General features: G+C 43.6%; 1 protein-coding gene across 8 annotated transcripts in view; it reads left to right on the top strand.

The window, feature by feature from the left end:
- The first annotated feature begins 3,978 nt into the window (after positions 1 to 3,978).
- The window catches only part of SDK1 (sidekick cell adhesion molecule 1), a 596,711-nt gene continuing 573,178 nt past the window's right edge, over positions 3,979 to 27,511 (top strand). For 6 of the 8 annotated variants that reach the window (XM_083474661.1, XM_083474660.1, XM_083474664.1 and 3 more), the window contains exons 1-2: positions 3,979 to 4,108; positions 6,836 to 8,380. In XM_083474661.1, coding sequence (XP_083330787.1) covers positions 7,936 to 8,380 — 445 coding nt within the window. In that variant the 5' untranslated portion in view covers positions 3,979 to 4,108; positions 6,836 to 7,935. Of the gene's footprint in view, positions 4,109 to 4,156; positions 4,298 to 6,835; positions 8,381 to 27,511 lie in introns of those variants that run through there. The other 2 variants (XM_083474658.1, XM_083474659.1) reach the window with 2 other exon arrangements.

Below are 27,511 nucleotides of genomic sequence, written 5' to 3'. Positions count from 1 at the left end.
ACTGTTTAGCCAAATCCTATGCATTCTGACCCGGAATTAAGTCCAAGTGCATGTTTGCTGAGGCTGATGGGAGTTATACAACTTTTCATTGTATACAAATTTTGGGATGACTTTAAATGCACCTTTCTTCCCCTTACTAGTGTAGGGACTAAATTGACATATGTCCAGAAGTGAGCACCCAGATAGTCCTTACTACACTCCCAACTGACCTTGAGAATGGAAAACTAGTTTGCTAGGAGATTTTTTATTTTATTTTTTGCTTGCTCTACTCTTTGTTAGTAGTAATTAAAAACCCAATTAAGGGTGCTTTGCCTTTCCAGCGAAGGTAAATTAAATATTGCCTGCACCTCAAAAACCCTATGATCAAGGTAACTCTTCTCTGCTGCTGTGAATTAACTATTGGTAATTGTGCAGCAGACGCTGTAAATTCAAGCTCTCTCTGGGGATCAGCACTCTGTACCACTCGGCTCGATTTGGGTTCTTTCCAAGATAGATAGTTAGGGAAGAGTGTAAAGTACAGAACACAATATATTTTGCATATCTGTATAGGAAAGCAGATTACATCCACACACAGACACCGCCCTGGTAACTATCCTTAGAAATCAAGTGAAACGTTTTGCTAGAACTCAGCAAAAATGTTTTTGCCAATGTTTTGCCCATTTCCGAGGGAATCTATTTCAGCGAACACATTTACAAACTGATTGTGTCAGCCACAGAAACTTACCATGTTGCAAAGGATTCTGGGCCATGGGAGCCTCAAGCCCAAGGGTCCAAATGTGGATCTTTAGGACTCTCTCCCTGGTCCTCAAGACCCATCCTAGGCCACACGCCCTCTCCGCAAGCAAGCATTGCCTCTGCTCCAGCCTCTCCTCAAGTGCTTTTGCCTAGCTAGAGTGTGTCCCGTTGTGATGATGCTTCTTGCTTGCCTGGGGAGATAAGCTGTTTGTGTGTGTATTTAGCAACCCCTGATTTCTGCGTGGCTGGAATGCAGCTTACTATACAAACATAGTAAGACCAGGCCCCACCCCCTGAGCCAAATTTTAGCAGATGCAGGGAAATCCCATGTCAGCCGCATGGCATCACATGATTGGCAGGTGGATTACATGGCAACCTGTAAAAATCCCATGCACATGCAAAGCCTGCTCTGAAATCAGAGCTTGAACTAAGGGGCTCAGGGAAGTCCCTCACTTTTGAACAGTGCTTGATTTAATGCAGTCCTCGCGCTCCCATCTGATTACAAGCCTTATGCTGAGCCAGACGATTGGCCCATCTAGTTCATAATCTACCCACATTGACTGGCAATGGCTTCCCAGGGTTTCAGGGAAAGGATCTTGTTATGTACTGAGCTGAATCCTAGAACAATAGTATCCAGAATGCAGTAGTCTGATTGGTCCGCAGGAGCCACCCAATCCAGCTCCAGGTGGAAGTGAATCAGCGATCTGATTGGCCTGCATGAGCAGCCAATCAGGCTCCTGGATGAACTGAATCAGCAACCTGATTGGCCTGCAGGAGCAGCCAATCAGGCTTCTGGAGGAGGTGAATCCGCAACCTGACTGGCCTACAGGAGCAGCTCGGAATTAGCCAATCACGCGGGGCCCATTGTGTAAATAATGTATATATAGTTAGACGTTTTGGGAAAAGTTTCATTTATTGCTACTATGAGCTGAATAAAGAGCATGAAATTCACACTCGACTCCGAGTATATTTCAGATCTCTTCCAGCCTTACCTGGAGGAGATGCTGGAGACTGAACCCAAGACCTTCTGAATGAAAAGCATGTGCTTTACCACTCAGCTGCAACCCTTCCCATAGCTTACAGCAGCTATAGCTCTCTTTTGCCTTTGACCCTGCTGACCACTGGCATGTGCCATCATCTCGGTTGCCCTCCTCAGCACACATTCCAGCTTGTCAACATGTTTTTGAATTGTGGTGACCAGAACTGTACACGGTATTCCAGGTGTGGTCTGACCAAGGCAGAATAGAGCAGTGCTATTACTTCTTTTGATCTGGACACTATAATTCTGTGGATGCAGCCTAGAATAGCATGAGCTTCTTCTTCTTCTTCTTTTATGCTGCTTTATCATCCTGTTGACTCATGTTAAGCTTGTGGTCTACTATGATCCCTAGATCCTTTTCACAGGATCCTACATTTGTGCATCTCATTATAATTTGTGCAGGGCTATCTTGGTGCAGATTAAAAGTAACACCCCACCCTCATCATTTCTTTATTATGTACCTATATTATGTATATATATTATATTATGTACCTAGCTAGAGTCTGTTTCAACTCTGCACTGAAATGGTTACTTCCTTTTATCTTTTTGTATGTTTTGATATTTTATTTAAATAAATAAATGGCCACTCTGGGGCTGGGCACTTCATCTTTGAAATAAGGTCCTCAAACCAACCCTGTATTCTTCCTTATTGACACATTGGCACCAGCTGAAGCTTCCCTATGTTTTGCCATGACCTTTAATGGACTACTCGGCTATGAAAGTGTTTGTGTAGGTGGTTTGGGATTTTAACAGCTTTTGATGTCCTGCCATTTGTTCTTATTATTTCATGATTGTTGAATTAGTTTAATGACATGCAGGGATGCTGTTATTATTATGTATTACCATTGTACCTTGCTTTGGAAACGCAGGTAGGAGAGCAACTCAAAAGTGTTTCAAACGAATGAATGAAATGAAGATTAAGGATGCGGGAGCCCTGTTGGAATATTTGGCTCTCCTCTTGGCGAAAGATAACAGTCGATGCAATGAAACAAATTGCAGTGCCAAATATAAGAGGGTGGAAGTGTTTTGTGTGTGTGTGTGTGTGTTTTAGTGTAGGTGTAAGAAACTGTAAAAAGGGCGATGGTCGCAGGCACGAGGCACCAGGTTGGTGCATTGAAAAGAAAAAGTGGGCCCGGAGTGATGGCGAGGCAGAAACAGGCGACATCCCCAGGGAGCGCTGGTACCATCTATTCTGCAAGCTTCACGGGCAACTGCGTGCAGAAAGCGTGCCTGCACTCCTTTGATTTAAACGCCTCTCAAAACACTTGGCCCGATCCTCTTAATGCCGTCCATTAATAATACAGTACACACGGAGTGAGACACGCACAAATGAAGAGGAATGACACGGGACCTGATCGGCACTGCTGAATGAGTTTGCCACAATACGTAGCTTGCCGAGGTATTTAAAACTATTTTTTTAGAGCCCTGGCGTGTGCAAGCAAAAGCACGTTCAGCGAAACAAACTAAGCCAAGCCCGGGCAGACAACAGCAGCGCCTTAAAGCAACGAGAATGGGCGGTCGGGAGGTATTTGCAAAAGCTTCCTCCCCCCTCCCCCCCCCTTGCACGGCTTCCTGGCTTTTGTAAATCCACCCCCGCCCGCATCCTTCTCTCGCTTGCTGCAAAAATTTAACGGCGGCAGCAAGGATCTGCCAGACACAAAGGCAGGAAACATGCAGCCTGAAGGACCGCTGCAGCCCCCTCCTCCTCCTCCAACGGCTAGTATTTCTATTCTCCCCCCCCCCCGCCCCCGATCCAGGGCGTGTCTCCCCGCTCGCAAACGCTCTTTCTGGCGGCGGCGCCGTCCCTTTCGCTCCTGCTGCTGCTGGCTGCTGCAGAGGCGCTTCCCTGCAATGCCCTGCAGGGGGCGCAGGCCAGCGCGGCGCGACCGAGCCAGAAAGCGCGAGGCGGGCGGAGGAGGGGAGAACGCCGGGTTCAAACCAATCAATCGAAGCAGGCAGGGAGGCGGGGGAACCTGAGCGCGCGCGCACCCAGTCGTTAGGCAGACGGGTTTAAAAAAAAGAAAAGGGGGGGAAAAGCGCGCGGCCTTCGGGGCGGGGCGGCGGAGGACACGCTCCACACTCCGGGCTCCTCCCCTCACGCGCCTCCTTGGCCAATCGCCGAGCGGGAAGGCGGCGCTCGAGGGCGGTGGGCGGAGCGTTGCGGGTGGATTTAGCGGCGGGAAAGCGGGCGTCTCTTTATTCTCCCTCTCGCCCGCCAGACTCTGTCAGTCTCTGTGAAGGGGCGCTGAGGCGAGGAGCTGCTCTTCCCGCCTCTCAGCGCCTGTGTGGAGAGCAGGCGGCCGAGAAATAAGAAACAGTAAAAGTATATATAAAGTATGTGGCGAATGTAAAGCCACCCCCTTCGCATGGTTTCCCTGTGCCTGCTATTTTTATTCAGAACAACAGATATGTACAGAGTATGCGGCGAATGTAAAGTCACCCCTCACAAATCATCGCATTTTAAGATTTTTAAAATTAAGATTTCTAGTTCTCTATCTTAGTCATTGTTATTCAGAACAACAGGTGTGTAAATAGTTGGCGGCGAATGTAATGCCACCCCAAACAAATTGTTTCATTTTAGGTGTTTTGTTTTGTTTTAAAATAGCTTTTCGTTATATATACACTGCCTCCCTATGTAGGACGCATTTAAAGGAAGCTTCCCTTGGGGAAAAGCAAAGTATAAATATTTCTATATTAACATTATTATTAATGTGTGTGTGTAATAATAATCACACCAGACACGCATACATGCTGTCTCCCAGTTCAATACATGATTGAAGGAAGCTTTACTCCCCTCATGAGGGGGAAGATAGTTTTTCTATTTTATATATTCGTATTTATTAGCTGCTGTTGTGTGCATCTGTAATAATTATAACAGACACATACATGCTGCTTCTATTTAGGACACATTTGAAGGAAGCGCTTCTCTCATGAGAGGGGGAAACAGGCTTTTATTTTATATACTATATTTATTAGCCATTATTATTATTATTATTATTATTATTATTATTATTAGTCCTAACTGACATACTGTCTCCCAGTTCAGGACACATTTGAAGGAAGTTTTTCCTTCCCTCATGGAGTAGGATTCCTCTGGCCTTGTCTGCCTGAGGCAGTTGTGTCAGCTTGCCTCATGGTTGGGCCGGCTTTCCGAGGCTCCTTCTGGGAGCAGGTTTCTCAGTTTCTCAGTTCTTGATAGAAACAAGTTCTCTCTCAGTCTTCTTGACAGAAAGAAGACCAAAGCTCTCACAGGAGCAAGGACTGGTTCTCAGAGGAGGCAACTAGGACCATTTCCAAGCATAAAATCCTGCCTTCCTTTCCCCTCCCCAGGGAAGCCTGGCATGGTGGCTATTTTGTCTCCCAGGCTTTTTTATTACCATTTGTGCTATTTTTCCATAAAAAGGGGTACCAGAACTCACCACGAACACCTCCGTTGTTCTCTTATAATGGCAACGTGCCCACCTGAGGGGTGCCAGAACTGAATTCCGGCAAGTTCCGGCTGGGGAAAAACAACAACCCCTGATTATTAAGATTATTATTGGTATGAAAATTTCTACACCGCCCTTCCCTGAAGGATCACAAGGCAGTGTACAATATAAAGACGCAAAAATACGTAACATAGGAATAAACAAAAACAATACCCTCCCCCCATCTCGTTTAAAAGGCCATAGACTATTATTATTTGTTTCATGTATTTGCTTTGTGAAATTCGCAGACTGTTTGATTGTAAAGATAACCTCTTGTGCTTATCCTCACAAGAGCCCTGTGAGGTAGGATAGGGCAATAGGGTACCCTCCACCCCACCCCGTCTCAGGGAATGCATTTGAGAGAGGGGTGGGAGCAGGGCTGGTCCAATGCTTTATGGCACTTGAGGCAAACCACAAAATGGTGCCCTCCCCAGCCAGAAGGGAACAAGGGTGGGAGAAGACCAGGACTGCCTCCTATTCACCAAGAGGCTGCTGTAGAGGCGGCATTGGTGGTGATGGGGCTGCTGAGGAGGAGGTGGTTCTGACCTCTGAGGAGTGCATGGATTGGCAGCAGCAGTGTGTGATGCATTCCTTGGAGGCCAGATATGCTGCCCTGTGGATCCTGCCGCCTGAGGCATTCGCCTCACCTTGCCTCATGTGTGGGCCGGCCCTGGGTGGGAGGGAAATGCAGGCCAGACAGAGAACAATATGAAAGCTGGGTAAAGCTTACAGGGAAGAGGAGGAGTGATGGGTGGGGTGAAGAATAATGATACATTTCAGTGATAATTTTATTGTTTGATCTTTTTGAGGGTTGTTTTTTCTACAGCCAAAGAGTATACAAATTTTATTAAATAGATAACTAAGGGTGGATTTCAGGGGTGGAGAGTGATGGACGCAAAAGTTAAGTGTGAGGACTCCAGGGGTGAGAGAAACAGAAACTGGGGGTTGAAACCCTACACTTGAAAGTGAGTCCCATTTGGGGTCCGGTTTTATGGGTCTAATCCAGACGCCCATCTATGGGTCTAGTCTGTGGGGTTTACTTTTGAGTGAAGCTGCTTGGGACTGCACTGTAGACAAAAGGGGCTGAAAAAGTTATTGGGGGGGGTGTGTGTTTCCCATACCACGCACACTGAAATCAATGGACCTGGGAGCAGATCTCACTCAATATCATGGTGGGGGGGAGCAGAGAAGAGATGTGTAGACTAAAAAACCCTACACCAAGCCTGCTTGCTCAGCAGCGAGCAAGCCCCCTTCAGTTTCCTGGGGCTTGTATGCAAGTCAAGCATGTGCTTAGGATCGCTGCCTTGGCCGAAGTGGGACGTAGCCACCAATGTGAACCAATCACCCCCCTGGCTCGTTTCGGTGCCCCACCTGATATTTGTGCACCCCGCCCGTCAAGTCCCAGAAAGAAAGAAGCGTTGCAGGCAGTCCCGAAAGGGTTAAGCGTCCATCTCGTGGCGATGGTCCCAGTTGGAAACGGGATGCATCTTCGAAGCACTTTTGAACCCGGGTCTGCTGGCGCTGGGGGTGTCGCGGTGTCGCCTTCCGTCCTCGCTCTCTGAACGGTTCTCCTCTCCCTTCCTTGTGTTTACAGCTTCTGCGTAAGAGAGAGCGAGCGAGCAGAGGAAGATCCCTCCGGGCTTGTGCAACGAGGGACGCCGGGGGTGGCCAGCCAAGCGGAGGATTTCACCTTGTTGCTGCTGCTGCTACTGCTTCCGTGGGTCTCCTTCCCTGCTCGGCTGGGGGGGCTTCTGCCTTGGGCTGCCTCCGCAGTTGACCCAGAAGTGGGGAGGAGGAGGAGGAGAAGAAGAAGAAGAAGAAGGAGAAGGAAGCCTCCTTGGAGGTGAGCTGTTGCTTCCTCTCCCCGTCTCTCCCTCTCTCCCAGCAACCTCCTCCTGTCTCCTGCGAGGGAAACCTGATCAGATTTCCCCCACCTTCGCTGGAGAGTTCAAGAGAGAGACACCCCCCCCCCTCCGCTCCCGCCTCCCCCTGGCGTGTAACTGGTTGCAAATCGAGCTGGAAAGAGCAGCGCAGCCAGGCGCGGGCTCAGTTTACCTGCTCGGCTGGGGATCTTACGAGCCTTCGCGACTGCTGTCCAAAGGGGGGGACACGCCGCGATTGCAACTCCGGAGAGGGATGGAGGGATGAAGGAAATCGGATGCGCAAGAACATCTCCGTGGCTCTGCAAGGAGGAGAAGGGAAGGTTCATCGGGACCCAGCCCAACCTGTCAGCGTGGGGCTTCCCCACTTTTTTCCTTTGACTGGAGCGGGGCTGGAGTGACTCTTTGAATCCCACGATCGCTTTTCCTCCCTGCCTCGCTCGAGACTGAAGGACTTGCCCGAGAATTTAGAACTTCAGGAGCGCAGGGTCTTTGCTCTGGAGAGGAGGAGGAGGGGAGGAAGAAGAGGGACGGCGGCGCAGAAACCGTAGCCACGCTTCTTCAGCATCAGGGGGGCGGGCAGTTTCCGTCATCTTGGTGGCTATGGAAGGTGCTCTCTGGATTGTCTGCCGGTGCCTGGCGGAGATGGACCGCTCTCTTCCTCCTGCCGTGCTCTGATGGCTTTTGCTTTTTGCTAGGGATGTGATGTAGAACCTCGATCTGTTGAGATATTGACGCCAGTAAACTTAATACACACACACACTCTCTTTCTGTTTGTGTGTGTGGTGAAGGCATCGGAGGAGTCCAGAGGAACATGTGTTTTGCATTTCTGCCTGCTTGTTTTGGTGCAATCAGTTCCTCCACGAGACACATCGATTGGGGCGGCGATTGCAAGGCAGTCATGCACAGGGAATGCTTTCGCCTGGGCTTTCTATGCAAAGTGGGCGCGAGCCAGGGAGACCACGGCTCCTTCCCGGCGGGGGCTCGGGTCCCCCGAAAACTTCGGGATGGCCGCAGCGGGAGGCCCCCCCGCCAGAACATGGCCTCTCTGGGGGATGGAGTGAGCTTTGGTGGCGGGCCCTCCTCGGATCGTGTGGAGCAAATAGTGATCCGGAGAAGGGGGGCTGGGAACCTTGCTCCGCCGAGGAATAGGTGGCGAGATCGAGTGATGATAAAGTTAAACTTCTGTTTCTTCTTCTGCCGGGGATGGTGGGCGTTTCTCTTCCTTCAGCTCCACATGTTGCAAGCTCTGGCACAAGGTAAGGCTTGCTTTGAGACGCTTTGGGCTTATTGGGATAGTCTTGTCTCCCTCCCTTGCAAAAAAGGACGCCAGGCATCCCGCTGCTCAGGGGAACTGGAGTGATAGGTTAGGTATACAGCCCTGGCTTTCTGTTTTTCACACCAGAGACAGGACCCTCTCGTTGCAGCCTTTCCCTTCGACAATGGGTTTCGGATCACAAGGGCTGCCTCGGCATAAACAGCCATAGGATGTGTCTTGGCATCTTTTCTCCCACGATATCCCTTTCCCTCCCCACCTCCCTCCACCCCACCATTGGTGTAATCCTATCTGAGCCTCTGCTAATCTTCACCCTTTAACTGTTTGGGGATGAATCTGCAATTCAATACTTCCAGGCAATGGAAGAGTTAACTTTTTGGATGAGTGTGTGTGTGCATATATGAAATACATTGAGCTAAGCTGTCAAGAGAAAGGAGGGCCCATAAATCTGCCAGCTAAGGCTAAATCAGGCGTGCTTTAAAAAAATAGAGAGAGAAAATGAATACAGTACCATTGTATGTTTGAGCGCTGTTCATTCAGGTTGCCAACAACATGGATTTAACACAGACAAACGGTGCGATTGATTCGTGTCTCCACATTTCCACATCAAGGACCTTTATAGTCGAACGATGGGGTCATATAGCAGAGGAAAGGAACAACAGGCTTCAGAGATCCAGTGCCAGGCACTTTGGATAGAATAATTGTCAGTGTGAGTGTGTGTGCATGCGCGTGTGCATTTTAATAGCCAGATCTCTGCAAATTCCAAATGTTTCGACGGAGTGAAAAACATAATATATTGCAACGTGGGCTCCGCGTATTGCAGTTGGTTATGCAGAGTGACCTGATGAACAAGCGCTGCTTTCACTTTCGGCGCGTGTGCTGTTGGTGGTTGTTTGTCAAGCTGGGCTGGAGCGGTCTGTTGGGCACCCTGCTGGTCTCTCGTGGGGCTGAGTTAGCGAGAAGCATGTGGAAGTTACTCATGCCGGGGAAAGAGGGCGTTGGATCTGCCCAAGCATTGCCTTGTCATAAGCAGAGCGATTTCTTGGTTATATATCCCCCCCACCTCACACGCGGTGGTCCATTTTTTCCCTATGAGCTCCTTTACAGAAACAAAGAGTGGAAACAAGGCAAAGGTTGAAGGTTGTTTTTTTCTTCCTGCTAGCAATTGCATGGCTGACCACAATGTTGCATGCCCCCTTGCAACCGAGAGAATTAATGAGAAGTAAATGGTGTTTGGGTCCCCCCCCCTCTGGTAATGAGAGCATTCCTCAAGCTTGACTTTAAGGCAGCCCAGAGAAGTTTTCAGAATATCTTTCCCTCGCCTCCTCCCAGTTTCTGGGGAGTTGTAGAATTACTTAGGGAGGAGCAGCTCGGCGTTCGCTCGAGCGGTAAGAGGAGGGGCTACGCAACTAAGCGTGTTCTTCCAGCCATGCCTTGTCAGCGTTTACTACTTCAGGATGAAGTTTTAATTCTGGTATAAAACGCTCCTTACTAATTGCCTCCAGCCGCATCAGGCTGCCTCTTCCGGCCCATTGTGTATGCTCCCAGTCCCTCCTTTTCCTGAACTGTTTGACAATCAGGGACTGGAAATCTCTGCAGAATAGTGTTATGTTTATACCAAATCTCTTGTAATCTTTTAGCAAGTTAAACTACACGTTTCCTCCCCCTACTTTGTATACTTTTTCTTTTTGGCTAAATATAATTTTGACCTTTTTCAAGACAAATATTTGAACAGCTATTTAAATTGGATTTCCTGAAGTCTGCAGTGAAGCCAGTTTTACATGCATATGCCTCAATCAATTAAAGTGACCTTTTTAAGAAATATTGTTTTCTGTGGATGAATGGTGAAAGTAACCTTCATCTTGCATCGGAAAGTATGTATATTTGTATGTCAGGTAATATCATAATGAAAGGTTTGTGACTGCATTTAGTGCAAATATTAAGACTGCATGCCTGTGAGCACTTAATTAGAAGTAAGGCCCATTCAACTTAAATGCTTGACCATGCCTAAGAGCCAAAGGCATTATTGATCTTACAGAAGACATTCACATCTAACTTTTGAGGTCTGTAGTTTTACGAGAAGTGTATTTACTATTTCACTGTCATTTACAATGTTCAATTAGGAACGTTATGGACTGGAAAAATAAATTACTCATTGTGAAGAAAGTTAAGGCTGCTATTCATGACTTATGCATGTTTTCTTAGAAGTCCCACTGAGCTCTATGAGACTTACTCTCAGGGAAGTGTGTCTAAAACCCTGGGGAGCCACTGCCAGTCAGTGTAGACAAGCTAGTATGTCCAACTTGGTATAAGCTGTTTCCTATGTCTTCTATGAACACTGTTCATAGAATGTTCAAGGCAATGTTCAAGGTGTAATGCAATTAATAGCATCATTGCTCAGAAGTAAACCCCAGTTATAGAAGTGTGTGTATGATTGCTAGTAGAACAAAACTGACCTAAAAGCTCTAAGGAGTGGAAATTCAATTGTGTGCTACATTGTGACTGATGTTCAAATGACTCACTGAAGTATGAACACTTCACTGCAGGAAATAAGAAGAAAGTATCTGTGGCCTTGTTATGAAGGATGACTTCTGCAACCCTTTGAAAATTATATTGATTTATAGAGGAGTGCTTTCTTTTTTAGTGTGATGAACTTAACTTGAGGTTTAAATTGTAAGGGATGAAATTTCGCTGTCCTCTGCATTTATTTGTATCTCATCATTTAAAACATTTTTTTATTAGAAATGCATATTTTAGAAAAGATATACTTTGAACAAAGCTTATCTTGAAAATGAGATGTCTGGAGTTTCTATTGATGCTTCAAATTGATTGATTAGTTGGTCAGGATCATTTTGTGACTATCCCTTTGCATCAGATAAAAATAAGTGAAACAAAATGTAAAATCTTGCTATAAAATATGATTATTGTTAGTAGTGGAAATAATATAATGGTATGCTGTAATATTGGTTCTAAGGTCAATAATTGAAAGTAAGTGGATAATTATATACATTTAAGGTGGTTATATATTTTTCTCTTGGCCTGCTTCCCTCAGCCAGCTGTTCTTTGGCTACTGCCATTCCTAGACCAAACTTGCCACAGTAATACACACTCTGGTAACCTCATATCTCAATGACTGTGATACACTCTACAGAGGGCTATCTTTGAAGATGGTACAGAAACTGCAGCTGGTGTGGAATGCTGTTCAGGTGCTTAAGCATGAGTTTATATAACATCCATTCTGTGGGAACTGCACTGGCTGCCTGTATTTGTTACTAGGACAAGTTTAAGGCATTAGGGCTGTCTTACAAAACCCCAAATTACCTGGAACCCAGGTACTTGTTGGAGTGCCTTTCCCTTTCCCTAGACCTTTGGATATAGTGAAGTATAATGATGACTGTGACTGTGTTTTATGTTGTTCCTGTTGCCATATCATTTTTATTGAGATTATATTGTGAATAATGTACTGTGGTTTTAGGTGAATTATTGTTCACAACATAGATAGATTGTGTGTGCGGTGCTGGGCTTACGGATATTCAGGTGAAGGGCAAAAGTATACTTAATAAATAAATATTAACGAGACCAGACTAGATCCTGAGATTGGCAGAGGACGCATTGGTTTTTGTCCCACTGGTGGGTGTGGCCTGCTATGCCATGACAAGAGACAGGCTTTTGTGTAGTGGTGCCCCTGGCTTTGAAACTTATTTAGCTGTTGCTTTTAACTGGTTGAGGTCTTTGTCTATTCCTTTGCTACTTTTACTGTAATCGTTTATACTAATGTTTATTAGTATTTTATGGTTTGCTTTGTGATATTGTTTAAATACTCTTGAAACCTGCCCCGGGATTACTTTGCAGTGAAAGATGGTTTATATATATTGTTACATGATACAATAGATACTTGTACATATGAGTATGCTGCTGGTCTACAGAAAGAGGCTAAGATCTTTCAGTGCAAAAGTCTCAGAGGGACTTTTGAATGTTTTCCCTTTCTTTGAGGATCAGAAACCCATGTCATGTTACAAACTACTTTTGAAACATCTCTCTGTTTCAAAAGCAGTTTGCTGTGCAATTGCTACATGGCACCTGCTGTTTTTAAAAACTCATCTCCTGGGTGTGGAAACTAGTCCTGTGGTTCTTTGGGTCTTCATCTATCATAATCTGAATCTGATAACCCATGTTCTGTGCAATGACAAGTGAAGTTAATCTATGTTAACTTATTATCTATGTTAATTTCTCATTACTTGACATCAGAAAGGCTCTTTGAAATCAGTGGGAGGAAAACTTTTGTCAGAAACAATAGTTATCACCATTGGAAACTAATATTTTGGCTCTCCATTATCAGAAGTCTTAATTTCCACATGTAATATATAGATTTACTATATAGTAAATAAATGAAATAATAATAATAATAATAATAATAATAATAATAATAATAATAATATGCAACAGCCCTTTCCTATTAGTGAGTGTGATTTCAGTTATCCATTGAGTAACGCTTCTCTCAAAATTTTGAACTTGCCTTTCCCTTCTGAACTTACCCTACCTCTTAGTTTTCTTGCTTAACACCAATCTTTTGTTTCACAAGCAAATGGGTGGTGATTTTCTTACAAAGTTGTATGTAGCCTGCTGCAGCATGCAAGGATGTATGGAATGGGATTCTGATTCAACACTGACATTAGAAGCTGACCAAGACAGCTGACCCCTCCCTAAAACCACACACAAAGAACTATCAAGAGAATTAAGCAGCAACCCTTTGTGTTTTCCTCTTCCTGAAAATGTATTTTCAAGATAAGTGAAACTGAAGGGCATTCAAAATGAAGGTCATTTCACACACTACAATAGAAAAAGTTACAGTGAAACAAGCAATAATGTGATAACAGTAATAAAACATATAGTAGTCAAAACATCTAGGAGGGCACAGAAGCCTGATTTAAAAGAAAAGTTTAACTGGCTGTCTAAATCAAAATAAAATTTTTTTTTCTTCCAGTAGCACCTTAAAGACCAACTGAGTTAGTTCTAGGTATGAGCTTTCGTGTGCATGCACACTTCTTCAGATATTTTGACTATGGCAGACCAACACGGCTACCTATCTGTAACTGGCTGTCTAAATGCAAGCAATGAAGGAGCCATACATAGGTGGTGGGGGCCATTACAGAAGAGGCCCTTTTGCATGTTGTCTGCCACTTACAAATTCCTGAAGAGACAGTGAGAAGGGCCTCTGTGGAAAGTCTCAGTAGAATAACCAGTGCCCAGATTTTTTTTGGGGGGGGGCACCTGGCCCCCCTCAGCTACTATATTCAAGAGGCAACAAGGCAGATACCATTTATTTGATGGGATTCAGGAGGTTGGACATGTGGATTTAACCTACCTCCCCATCCCCATTAGTTCAAGCACTGCTTTTAGCTTAAAACATGACATTACATAACATAATACGGTAGATATTTGTTTCATACAGATATCACAAGTTCAGCCATAGAAAGCAAAAGATCGGTTCTATCTCTTGACAAGATGCTAGTGTATGGTATAGCATTAGGTCACTAGAGGAAAACTTTTCTAAGACTGTTCTGCCATTATAGCTCCTCCATAAGAAGACTGAAGACCCCAAAGGCAGGTTCAAGTTTGCCTTTATGGAAAAACTTACCAAAGCTTTGAACCAAACATGTTGAAATCTGCCTCTTGTGGAAATCTTAATCAAAATGCAAAAAAGGAGAGAAATTGAAAATGAGAACTTATTGTTTAGGATTCACTACTGTCACTTAAAGGATTAATGGATCTAGGTATATATGTTTATTTTGAATTCAAAAGTAATAGTACGGTAAATATTTTGTTAAAGGTAATGGTAAAGGGACCCCTGACTATTAGGTCCAGTCGTGAGCGACTCTGGGGTTGTGGTGCTCATCTCACTTTACTGGCCGAGGGAGCCAGCGTACAGCTTCCGGGTCATGTGGCCAGCATGACTAAGCCGCTTCTGGTGAACCAGAGCAGCGCATGGAAACACCGTTTACCTTCCCTCCTATTTATCTACTTGCACTTTGACGTGCTTTCGAACTGCTAGGTTGGCAGGAGCAGGGACCAAGCAATGGGAGCTCACCCCGTTGCAGGGATTCGAACTGCCAACCTTCTGATCAGCAAGTCCTAGGCTCTGTGGTTTAACCCACAGAGCCACCTGTGTTAAAAGGTCACAAATAAGTGTTCAAGTTTTTGTGTTAATTAAATCTCTTCATAAGGCAGTATGTTATGCAAATCAATACTTTTTCAGGAGTGGGAGAGAAAGGGCTGTTGCAAGACAGGATGAAAATTGAAGTCTGTAGCTTGTGATTGTTGTAAAATGGAACAGAGGAAGGCGTCACACAGGTTAGGTTGTGCCCGGTTCAAAAAGATCGCAGACTGCAACAGAGACTACAACGGTATATGCTTGTTTTCTGTTTGAAAAATATAAAAGCCAGTAGCCATTCATTTATGCATCTAACAAAAATCAGAATGCATTAATGGTGCCATTGTGAAGCAGGCAGCATGGTAGTCTTTATATTATCAGAACTGGAGATCAATGGAGCTGGTGTGCATTTTTTGACCAAAATGGTTAATTATTTCATGGAGATGTTTACTTATGTATAACTTGATAGGTATGTTGGGACAAAAGGTAGGGATTCACAATAGCTTGCATAAACAGCTGCCTTGGACACAGAATTGACGTGCACCTCCATGGAGAGCTGTGAGTCCAGAATGACTCCCAGGCTGCGCATCTGGTCCTTCCGGGGCACAGTTACCTCATTCAGGACCAGGGAGTCCCCCACACCCACCCACCCTCTGTCCCCCAAGAACAGTACTTCTGGCTTGTCAGGGTTCAACCTCAATCTGTTAGCCACCATCCATCCTCCAACCGCCTCCAGACACTCACACAGGACCTTCACCGCCTTCACTAGTTCTGATTTGAAAGAGAGGTAGAGCTGGGTATCATCCGCATACTGATGAACAACCAGCCCAAACCCCCTGATGATTTCTCCCAGTGGCTGCAAGTAGATGTTGAAAAGCATGGGGGAGAGGACAGAATCCTGAGGCACCCCACATGAGAGCCCAGGGGTCTGAACACTCATCCCCCCCCACACTTTCTGAACACGGCCCAGGAGGAAGGAGCGGAACCACTGTACAGTATAACAGTGCCCCCAGCTCCCTCCCAGCCCCTCTAGATGGTCCAGAAGGATGTTATGGTTGATGGTGTCAAAAGCTGCTGAGAGATCCAGCAGAACTAGGAAACAGCTTTCACCTTTGTCCCTAGCCTGCTGGAGATCATCGACCAGTGTGACCAAGGCAGTTTCAGTCCCATGAAGAGGCCTGAATCCTGCCTGGAAGGGATCCAAATGGTCCGCTTCTTCCAGGAATGCCTGGAATTGTTCAGCAACCACTCACTCAATCACCTTGCCCAAGAATGGAAGATTTGAGACTGGGCGAAGTTGGCCATATTGGCCGCATCTAAAGATGGTTTTTTAGAAGTGGTTTGATAACCGCCTCTTTCAGTGGGTCTGGGAAGGCTCCCTCACAGACAGAAGCATTCACCACCCCATGAAGCCCATCACCCAGCCCTTCCCAGCTAGCTTTTATAAGCCAGGATGGGCAAGGATCAAGGAGACAGGTGGTTGGTTTCACTCATCCAAGCAGACTGTCCACATCCTCGGAGGTAACAGATTGGAATTGATCCCACGCAACTTGACTAGACAGGACGCTAGCACTCTTCTGCCCCAGCCCTGCTCCCATGGTGGAGTCTACCTCTTCCCAAATCTGAGCGACTTTTTCTGCAAAAATTCCAACTAAACATTAGGAAGAACTTTCTGACAGTAAGAGCTGTTTGACAGTGGAACACAATCCCTTGAGAGGTTGTGGACTCTCCCTCACTGGAGATTTTAAAGCAGATGTTGGATGGCCACTTGTCATGGATGCTTTAGTTGAGAATACTGCATTGTAGGGGGTTGGGCTGGATTACCCTAGGGGTCCCTTCCAACTCTATGATTCTGTGATTCTAACAAAGGTGCCAGGCAAGCCTCCTTGAGGAAAGCATTCCACAAAGTGGGGATTCACTGCATAAAAGGCCTCTTCTCATGTTGCCACCCTATGGACCTCTTGTGGAGGAGGCACACAAATAAGGTCCTCAGATTATGATTGCAGGGCCTGGATTGGTTCATATGGGGAGAGACAGTTCTTAAGGTAATGCAGTCCTGAGCTGTTTAAAGCTTTATTGGTCAAAGCCAGCACTTAGCATTCAGACTGATAAGGCCATAGTTTGTAATTTTATTGTCTGAGCTGTCCCAAACTTTTATTCCTAGGATTATTCAAGATGTGAAATTATACACAAGTTATACACTTACTATGTGGAATGTAATGGAATGACTTCTGTACTGCTGTGGGATACATAGTTTTAGGCCTTAATTTGATAGCAAGATTCTCATGAGTACAGGCCTCTTGCTCTGAACAGAAGGCATACTGTTGTGAAAGACATTGCAGAATTACAGATAGGTTTAGTCATTTGGTGTGTATAAAAAACCTTACTAGAGTGGTAGATGTAATATACTAATATATTACAATGCATTTTGAACTATCTTTGAAAGGAAATAATAAATTTGCCACTTTCTTAAATGCAATGAGAATTGTTAGCAGCAAAGAAATACGTTAAGTATTAAAAGGCAACCTAGAAATATCATTTTCTTTGGCACTTACAGCAATAGCTGGTTGATTTTTTTAGGGAGATAAAACCCTTGTGCATAGCTTTAAGCATTTTTTAATGAGAAATAGTACCTTAATATTTAAAGAAAGAGAACTTGTCTGGTTTTCTTAGGTTAAAAGAGATGATAGTGTAATTTTTTATGCCACTTGATCAAATCTATAATTTAAAATTGTATAAGGAGCTGAATGCTTATTTAAAGTGGCACTAATGTCCATTATACTTTGCTAGAGTAGGAAAATGGATGCTAGAGGAACATGTTTTTTATGGGACAAAGGGGCTTTTAAGACATGGAATTTATGACCTGGCGGGAATAGCAAATGTGTTAATTTCAACAATTATTCCATAGAAAATAGAAGCTGCATTTGACATATATAGGATGAAGAACTTTGAAATGATGTGCAATTTACAAATAAACTCAAACTTGCTATCCTATAAAAGTCAGACAAGTATGTGTGTGAGATGTCAGTTACTGTACAGCAGAAACAAACAGAATAAACTTTATAATGTCAGATGCGATTTCAGTTTTAAAATAGGATTAAAGTCATTAAAAGAGAATATATTTTTAGCATTTATTTGTGGTCATTCCCAGTCTATACTGTTTCATCAGTGAGGCATATTGGATGGTTACTTACAGAACTGGAAAATACATATTAACAAGTTACCATTGACTCTTGGAGTAGTCTAGTTGAGTCAATTTAGACCCAGCCCTGAGATGACTTTTAACACATGAGAAATGCAACCTCACTCACTCTAACCATGGAAAACTGGATTTAGAGAGGTGCTTGTGTACTTGCGCTGCTGACAATAGCCCAAGGTCCACTGGTGCCTTTCTTCCTTGCTGCACAAGCAGCATGCTGCAGAGTAGATGGAAGGGAGAGATCATATATCCTCCCCCCCCCTCACCTGGAGGTTCAAAGTGTTGGTAAGAGTCAAAGTGTGGATATTCTCTAAAGCAAAAACCCAGTGTGCTGGAACTGTGGGTTCCTATGGATATAATTTACTCATCTCCTTATCATGGCATTTTCCAGACTTGATAAAGTGGATCAAAATGACTGTTCAATTTTTGTGACTCAGGCTACTCTAGTAATTTTAAATTGACCCTTGTACTTATCTGTAACTCAAAGGTTACACATCCCCTAAGCAATGATTTATATATACATAAATAGTTCTTGGGACTGGTCAGTTGCATTCATTCCTAAGGGGATCGTCTGGCCTAACACATGCAGACTAGATTACTGCAGTGTGTTCTACACAGGGCTATATTAGAAAAGTCTTTGGAAACTTCCATTAGTTCAGAATGTTGCAGCAAGGATGGCTAACCATCCTGTAAGGGACGCGGGTGGCGCTGTGGGTTAAACCACAAGGCCTAGGACTTGTCGATCAGTAGGTTGGCAGTTCGAATCCCCGCAATGGGGTGAGCTCCCGTTGCTCGGTCCCTGCTCCTGCCAACCTAACAGTTCGAAAGCACATCAAAGTGCAAGTAGATAAATAGGTACCACTCTGGCAGGAAGGTAAATGGCGTTTCTGTGTGCTGCTCTGGTTCGCCAGAAGTGGCTTAGTCATGCTGGCCACATGACCCGGAAGCTGTACGCCGGCTCCCTCGGCCAATAAAGCAAGATGAGCGCCGCAACCCTAGAGTCGGTCACGACTGGACCTAATAGGGGTCCCTTTACCTTTTAACCATCCTGTAACATTTGCAGTGGTTAGTATTATGTTTCTGAACACAGTTCAAAGTGTTGGTGATTTCCAGTAAAACCCTAAACGGCTTTGTTTCAAGTGTCTTCCCTGTATGCTAGCCTGCCTGTTCTTTTAAAGGCCATTCTGTGTTCCACCTGGAGTGAAAACATGAATGAGAGGGATAAGAATAGGGCTTTCTTAGTGGCTGCACCAGTATTGTGGAATAGCTTGATATTAAGAGGGTGAATATTAAGGGAACAGTAATAATTTTGGAGCCTTTACATTAAACAGATATTTGATTTGTGATAGCTTTATACAATCTGAAACGTTGTAGTTGCTAATACTTAGAAACCATGCGATGTTTATCATCCTGCAATGCACGCAGTGTTCAGGTTATGCTTTAATGCTGCTACCAGCCTACTCTACCAAAGGAGTTATTTGTTTTTGTTTTTTTAACCTTTCCTACCTATAACATGGAGATAGGCATCTTACTCTATTTAAGTTCCATAGTGTCTGAACAATGGCGCCCTGATCTTAATCTCACTTTGTATACAAGTAATAAAAGTGGACTCTGAAATGCACATAATATGAGTACTAGTGGCATAGATAAAGGTCAGCCCTTTTTGATAACTGTATAAAAATATGAGATAATGTGATATGATGTGCTACATCAATAACATAGGCACCTTTTGAAGTTTCTGCATAATAGAAATAATGCAACTCTGCAGATTATACACGTGGCCTGGATTTTATTAAACAAAGAATTGGCTTGGAAGAAATGTGAACTTGATATTAAGGAGTTGCTCTTTTCCTGGACAGCATTCTGTGATTACAGTATGTTTCTTAAAACAGTTATTATTGTTGCTGACAGCTATGTCCCCACCCCCACCCTAAGCTCTGGCCTGAGGCAAATCTGAATAACCTACAAGGCAAAGCACACAATTTTTGGTGTGACCAAATGGGGTGAATATTGTTAGCAGACCTCTAAGGGTATGTTAATGGGTTTTAGAAAGACAGCCAGCACAGCATTGTTATGTTCATAATGGTTTGAGCAAAACTGAACAATTCTCTTCAAATTATTCAAATATAACAGATTGTTCTTCATGGTTCTAGTTCAGAATATTGCGGCTTTGACAACAAAACATTTTAATACTCTGTATAAGTGCTGCCAACCCATCTGTTAACCGGAGAGACATACAGTATTTGGTGTTTATCCTAGTGTGCATAAACAACTCCTCTCTTAAATTCTGTGGCAAAAGTTTCCAACAGGACAGGGGTAGTCATCATGGTGCCAAGAGATGTTGTTGGACCACAAGTTCCATCTGCTCCAACCAAGATAGATAATGCTCAGAGATAATGGGAATTGTAGTCCAACAGCATCTGGAAGGCCTTACAGCAGCTACTATAGAATGTGCCTAGAGGTAAACCATTCTAGAGTGTTCCATGCATCTGATGATACTTGCTGCTAAAAAGGTGCCACAGATTCCCCATCCAATAAGGCATGGGGGAAAGGGAAGATTTTGGAATATATGTCCTTATCTGCTGGTTTTAATAGTTAACATATATGGAGGTGGTTCCAGCTCTCTATTCTATTATTCTCCATTCTGTGAAGTGATTGTCTAATTAACTCAATTCATCCGTTTGTGATTCTGATGTTCTACTGTGCTTTAACAGTGGTTGTCCATGCACTAATATATATTGGCAGGATCTTTCCCCTACCTATTTATGTTCTGGCAATACAGGTAGTCAGGTTCAAGATAGAATTAGTTCCATCTAGAGGCAGAGCTAGCTGCTCTGGCACCTGGAGCGGCACACATGCTGTGCACCTGCGGGGGCAGGCCTAGCTGCCTAGAGGGGAGGGGCTATCCACCCACAGCGAGCATCCCAGGGGGGTGGCACGGTGATGTCACCCCCTCAGGGATGGCACCCGGGGTGAACCACACCCACCACAGCCCCTTCCTCTGCCAGTAGTTCCATCTCTCTTTTTCGCACTTTGTTTACATAATACAGTGTGACATCACATTTAATAATAGTTTTTGCTTTTCAATTGTGATGCAGGCATATATTTTTTTTCTAAAATGCTGGTCAATAAAAAAGTTAACAAGCTCTCCTACACATGCCTCCTCAGATACTGAGTATGCCCATACATACACAAAGTGACTCTCTGAGTACTACAGTAAGCTGTTATATTGTGGTTTATAACATACACACACACACACACACACACACACACACACACACATATAATATTTACACATTTATACAACCTGAGCCTATGATGGAGTGGTTGCGTGGCAAATCCCCTCCCCCCATGCGAAATGAAGACACTGGACACATTATTTAAGGTTAATGGGCATAAAAGGCCACAACTTTATTGATTACAGGAACTGAAAGGTATTGGCCTTAGGCATTGGCTCCTATCGACTACCCGGCATGGAGACCGGGAAGGGTTATTCACAAGCCGTGGGAGTCCTGTTGAAGTACGCCAACTAGGATCCCACGGGTGTCACCGGTTGGGGGCGTGCTGGAGGCCCTTGCCTCCCTAGATTTCGGACAAGGCAACTACCCTTTTCCTTGGGGGAAGGTGATGGCGCTTCCTTCCCCCCTTCATTTGTATAACAATTACCCCTGCCAATGCCTAACCGCCAATACCGAGGAAGTTGTGACGTTTGCTACGAGGTAGGCGAAAAAACCAAAAGGCTGGAAGAGCGCCAAGTTGGAAAAATTCCTACCAGGCCCCTTGCGGCGACCAACCGGAGCCCATAGCAAGGTCATAGCTAGCTAAGCCTAAAGGGTGGGTGGGATGGGAAAACCAGTCAGCTGGAACGGGGCAAAGAGGGCGGTCCCCGGGCGCGCCTGGCCTTAAATGGGCTAGGCCATGCCTTCCCCACCCGCCATTGGTGGGCAGGGTCGCAGGCACGCCCGGGGATTCCCTTGTTCTCATGGGGGCAGAAGGCCAGCCCCCGTGTGTGTGGGAGGGGGTGGCCCGCAACCCCCTCTCCTCTCAAGTTCGGAAATGGCTTTCATTGCATCAGCACTCTAAGAGGTTAGGATTCAAGCAGAGATCCAATATCATGCTTTGCCTGCTACCTCACTCACTGTAGATAATCAGGTGTGAGATAAGCAATCACAGGCTAACTTTCCACACAACTGTGTTTTGACATTTAATTCGGTTGTATTACTGTGGTGGCTTTCCTACATGCTTATGACCCCTTTTAGATGCTGGGACTATAACTCCAGAAACCTCAATGGAAGGGGGAGGAAAGGAGAGTTTATGCAAGTGAGAACCAGCATGGAATTATGGAGAGTGGAGTGGCAAACTCCTGCTGCTCCTCTGCAGGCAATTGTTGCTCACCACAGATGAAAGGAAGATTACTAGGGTGCTTTATAACTTTATTTATCAGAATTGTTAACCTTTCAAATATTATTGTAGTCACATTGCATGCAATTCAAAGCATCCTTGGTGTAAAGTATGTCAGTCAAAACTAGCATTGTTTCCAGTATTTTGAAATGTGACACGGGTTCTGGTTCTCAAATTACGACTTGGGGTTTTTTCTATTCAAAATATATTCTTTTACTGTGCTAGGAAAACTTTTTCATATATTTAAAACATTCTACCAGACCTCTGTGAGCTAAAGTTGAAAGTGGGAGTCTTGTGAAAATTTATTATTACATTATTATTGTGAAACTTTAATTTGCTTTTCCTCTCTTCTAATTGCAATTGTGAAGTTTCAGGTTTCTCCCTTTTACAGTATATACTGTAACTAACCTCTATAGCAACTGTGATATGTATCTGTCTTCTAGATTTCATTTCCCTAGCTTGTCCGTAGAAAGGCTACAAAATGTAGGTATTTATTCTTCTTTTATAAGACAGCAGTAGTTATTTATATATGAAGCTGTTAAAGGGAATAATGAGTTGTGAATTTTGGTGGCATTTTGCATCCAGTGAAAAGTCTGGCCTGGAGCCGTTGTATGCAAACATAGCACAATGCTATCCTCTTAAATTTAGCTGTTCTCTTTCTTTATCCCCCAGAATACCAGCTGCTTTCAGATAAGTACAGTTTGCTCTTCATAATATGCTATGTATCAGGTTTGCAGAACAATAATGGATTTTCATTAGGTACTGAGAATGTCTCTGCCCATTGCCAGATATGCTGCCATCGTGGAGCTCTTTTGGACACCAAATTCTGTAATGTTTATTGCATTCTATGGCTTTACTTTGCAGATGTCTAGTTTCAGTTGCCACAGTGGATATTTCAAAGTATTAATACCACAATATGTTGCTGCCGAGTTTGCCTTGAATAATTGCCAATCAGGTGTTTTATCTACTTTGAACTGTAAAATATTGCAGTTCCTCTCGTTTCTTTTTCCATTGCCCTACCAATAGAAGCTTCTCTTTTATGCACTGAACTTGGTTGTAGGCATATTAAATTGTCTAGACAATTAGTTTTCACTGCAACAACACCACAGTTTTAACTTATTTGTTGTTTATGATCTAGACTTCTTGGCTTGAAGTTGTGCTTCTGTTGCAATAATAACACATTATTTTTGTATCTGAGAAGAATGAGTGAATTATTTCCCTAGATAGCATTTCCATTGCTGATGCACATCCTGAATGAAAGACTTATGCAGAGCAAGATCCAGTTTCGCCTCCATCCTCTAGCTGGAAAACAATGTGAAACTTATTTATGTACTGAATTTATAGGTCTCCATTTAACAAAAAGTTATACAGGTGATTTACAACATAAAATAAAAAGGCTATTATTTTTATAGCAATAACAATAAAATATGATCTATTCTAAACAGTCTATAGCCTAAATGTAGACAGAAAACTGGCTAGTTAGGGCCTCCAACTACACAATCAAGGGGGAATTGTCATTGGAGTGCTTGCTTTTCTCTCTCTCTTTTGGTTTGAGGTGATGAGAAAGCTCACTCACCATCTGAACTTCCTTGCAGTGTAGAATTAACTGGTCACTTCAGAGGAGGGTGAGGAGAATTTTAACTAGTTACCTGGCCATGTGTGCAGCCGGGGGGAGGGCAGTGCCCCCTCTTGATCCAGAATCATTATTGAAAAGTATTGAAAGTACTCAATTACAGTATTTGAGGTTCTGTCCCCCCTGCAGAAGCATGCCCCCCGTAACAACTGTGGCTGCACCCCTAACAAAAATCCGATGCCCATGCAACTGGGAGGATAGAGAGGATTTGCTTTTCTCCTTTTCCTAATTGGCCTGCTTTATTTACTTATCTGTAATGTTGCTAAGGCTGATTTGTGCTGTTTGGGCTAGGTAGGTGATTAATTAGATCACAAACCATGGTGCAGGCTCAGTGAGGAGTGATGGTAAAAACCACTGGGCACCTTAAAGCATCATAGCAGTGAAGACACACTTACTCCAAAGTAAACTCTTACAGTTTGGGGAGGGGGTAGAAAGAGAGCTACTGTTCATAAGTTTCATGGAGGGGGTGGTTGGATATATGTATAATTGTAATCTGGAAATGAAAGCCCTTGGCAAATCCAGGGTCATGGGTTCTAGTCTCCCATCAGATGGTGGGAGCCAGGATGTGCCCTGACAGCCCTTGTGCCCTGACAGCCTAGTTACCTGCATAGCTCCCTGGCTGAAAACTCCACCCCTCAGGTGTGTTGGCAGTGAGGAGAAGGACAAGTTCTTTCACTGATCTGATGCTTTGAGAGCAGATGCAGTTGCTGAAACTAGGCTGACAATAAGGCTCTGCCTTTCTTACTTTGCATCTTAGAATCTGTCAAACAATATGCACTGGCTGTTGAAGGAAGAATATCAGTTCCAGATTTTTCGAGTTAGTTCATAAGCAGTACAACTTTAGTTCGAGTCTTGTATTTTCATTTCAGGGGGTGAGGGCAAAGATGAAAATATATGGTTAGGTACTTGTATTCACTGATTCATTGGGTTAAGCCCTTTCCCTCAACCTGGATGGGTATGCTTATGTATTTGTAAACTATTTTTATAAGAAATATTGTGTCATAAATGTATAATGAATAACTTAGAAATAATTTGATTACAAATATATGTTTATCATCCACATGTAAATAGCCTGATGTTCTTTTCAAACTCTGTTGTGAGGATGCCCCCACTTTACTTCAATAGATAGGATAATTTGACATTAATTTTACTTCTCTTTAGTAGAGATCATATTCAATGATCCGAATCCAATATTTGAAATGGCATTATTGGGACAGAAATAGTTAACTTTCTGAAAAACATATGGATGTATATCTTTTCAAGTGTGGGAATTAAATAAAAGTATATATTCCCAGCCTGCCCACCCCTAGCAGAGCAATCCCATGAAGACTGTGATAAGGAAAGAGTCTGTGGCAATAGCAGAGAAATTGCCCCTTCCAAAATGCTAAAGGGCTGGCAAGTGTGTGTGTGTGGGTGTATTTTTTCATGTTTTTTCTTTTCCCTTGCTTTCTTTTCTAACTTCCAGTTGTCAGTTGTTTTAGCTGGATAGTGTGCTTGTGTGATGCTTACTTCAGAATCATTGTAACTTGAAACAAATAGGTTTTGCTGCTTTGGTAAATGATGACACACTCCAACCTTTATTTCCCCATCTGTCAGCTTAGTGCTGGGCAAGATTAGACCATCCAACTGTCAGTTACATTTGAATACTGAGTTTGTTGTTATCTACAGATATATAATATATAGAACTGCTTTCTATCATCTATTAGCGTTAAGGAAAGTTTATTAGATCCTGACACGTGAAGTTAATAGGCAGGCCCTTTAGTAGAGGAATAAAATAACTCCCTTTGATTCATTTCATTATTATAAAGCCAAAATGTACATTATTTTTGGCAAAAAAACAAAAACAAAACACACACACACACGTAGGAATAGAACAACTTAGTCCAGATTTTTTTGGCATGACATTTTAAAAGGAAATGTTAATCTGTAAATTAAATCTGTAGCATCCTTACTAGACATGTATGTGTGTGTGTAGAAAGATGCTTCTTGTCACTTGGGGTCAGGTTAGGGTATGATGCTTGGCATGTCTTGTCATGTGGTTGTTTGAAAGGATGGCCTTCAGGACACAGTGCAGGTTGGGAAATGCTGCTCCAAAGGCAACAGCTTGTATCCCCCCCCCAATGCTTTTCACTTGACCAAACTAGCACTGAGAGAAGTAGCAGGGGATCTGGCTGCAATAGCTTGGAGCAAGGAAAACAAAAATGCCCAGTAAGATGCTGAAAATGACATTTGTATCATCCCAAAGTGGGCACTGTGTGTGCTGTTAACAAAGCCTTTCAAGCAAAGATGTCTGTTTTTATAGCATTAACTTTGACAACATACTCCTCTCTCTTTATTTTTCTTAGTTTGCTTATCCCCATTTTGTTCCTTTGTTCAAGAATTGCCACTAAGATGCAGCAAGTGATACTGTAGTTTTGAACCTTACAGCTACTGTCATGGATAATTATATTGTTACCACTTGAAAGATAACTGATGCAGAGTTATTGGGGACAAATGTTAGATCCTCTGAGCTACTACTTGAGGTGGTGGCAACACATAGGTTCTGCTATAAGCACTCTGCTGCCATCGTAAGGAGAAGTTTCAGTTACAGGATGACTCTGGCCCCAACCTCTCTCCTAGTCCTTGCCTAGCACTGCTGCCTTTTGCACTAGTTTTTGTATATTTTTGGCTTAGCAGAATGGAATCTTGGGTTCCTTTGCACCCTCTTCCAGAGCATTCTACATACAGATGTCAGTAAAAATAAACACAAACTGATAGTGTGGGAGACCATAGAACTTACCTGCAGGGCCAACTATAATACCTTCAGGCAATTGCTGGGGACCATGAATTCTAGCCCACCGCCATTGATGCTGCCCACCTGTCTCCCCTGGTGCATACATATTTGGTGAGAGTAGCTGAATTTGGGGAAGCTCCCCGGCCTTTTAAATTTCCCTAAATGTTCCGTTTAGGCATTGTGGAAAATTGTAAAAAGAGGGTCCCTGCCCACCACACACTACTGCTGTTAAGCCTGTCAGGAGGGAATAATGTGCTGAGACTCACAAGATAGCATTTGGCTGGGTGGTCCCTCAGACTTGGAGTTGGCCCAATTAGCCTCAAGGTAAGCAGAATAGAACTTGGTAGTATTTTTCTACTTTCTGGGCACTGGATTGTGTATCGGTTTCAGTGGGCAAAAAATAATTGCTTGCATTAAAACAACTTAAATCATTCGATAGAATTCAGAAACCTGAGATACCAAATAAGTAAAGAGTAGGTGATTCAAACCTGTCTTGAAACTGATTTCTGTGCTGAAATTCATTTGTTACTATTTTTGTCACTGCTGTTGTTTTTATGTCATGCCCGCTTTGTAAAAAAGAAAAACTTGCGCCTTGGCTTCACTTTCAAAATATTATTGCTGCCATTTTATGCTTACAGGTACATATAAGCAATGATATTCCAAATTATTATAGCCTGGATTATATCTGTTTTCAATTCAGTTTCTGATATTGTGATTATTGTATAGAGTGTTTGATACAGCATTGAATTGTAAAGATCTGTGTTCATGTTGTACTAAACTGCCCTGAGACCTGTGGGTTTAGGGTGGTATATACATTTAATTAATTAATTATTATTATTATTAATAATAATAATAATAATAATAATAATAATAATAATAATAATGTCAAAATTTGGAATTTACTAAATACAGTAGTTATAACTTGCCCTGGGGTCTTTGAGTGGAGGGCAGGTAATA

The sequence above is a fragment of the Podarcis liolepis genome (assembly GCF_965112155.1).
Source record: "Podarcis liolepis genome assembly, chromosome: 14".
Lineage (NCBI taxonomy): Eukaryota > Metazoa > Chordata > Lepidosauria > Squamata > Lacertidae > Podarcis > Podarcis liolepis.
Note: the sequence above shows the minus strand (reverse complement) of the source record. Positions and strands in the feature narration are given on the sequence as shown.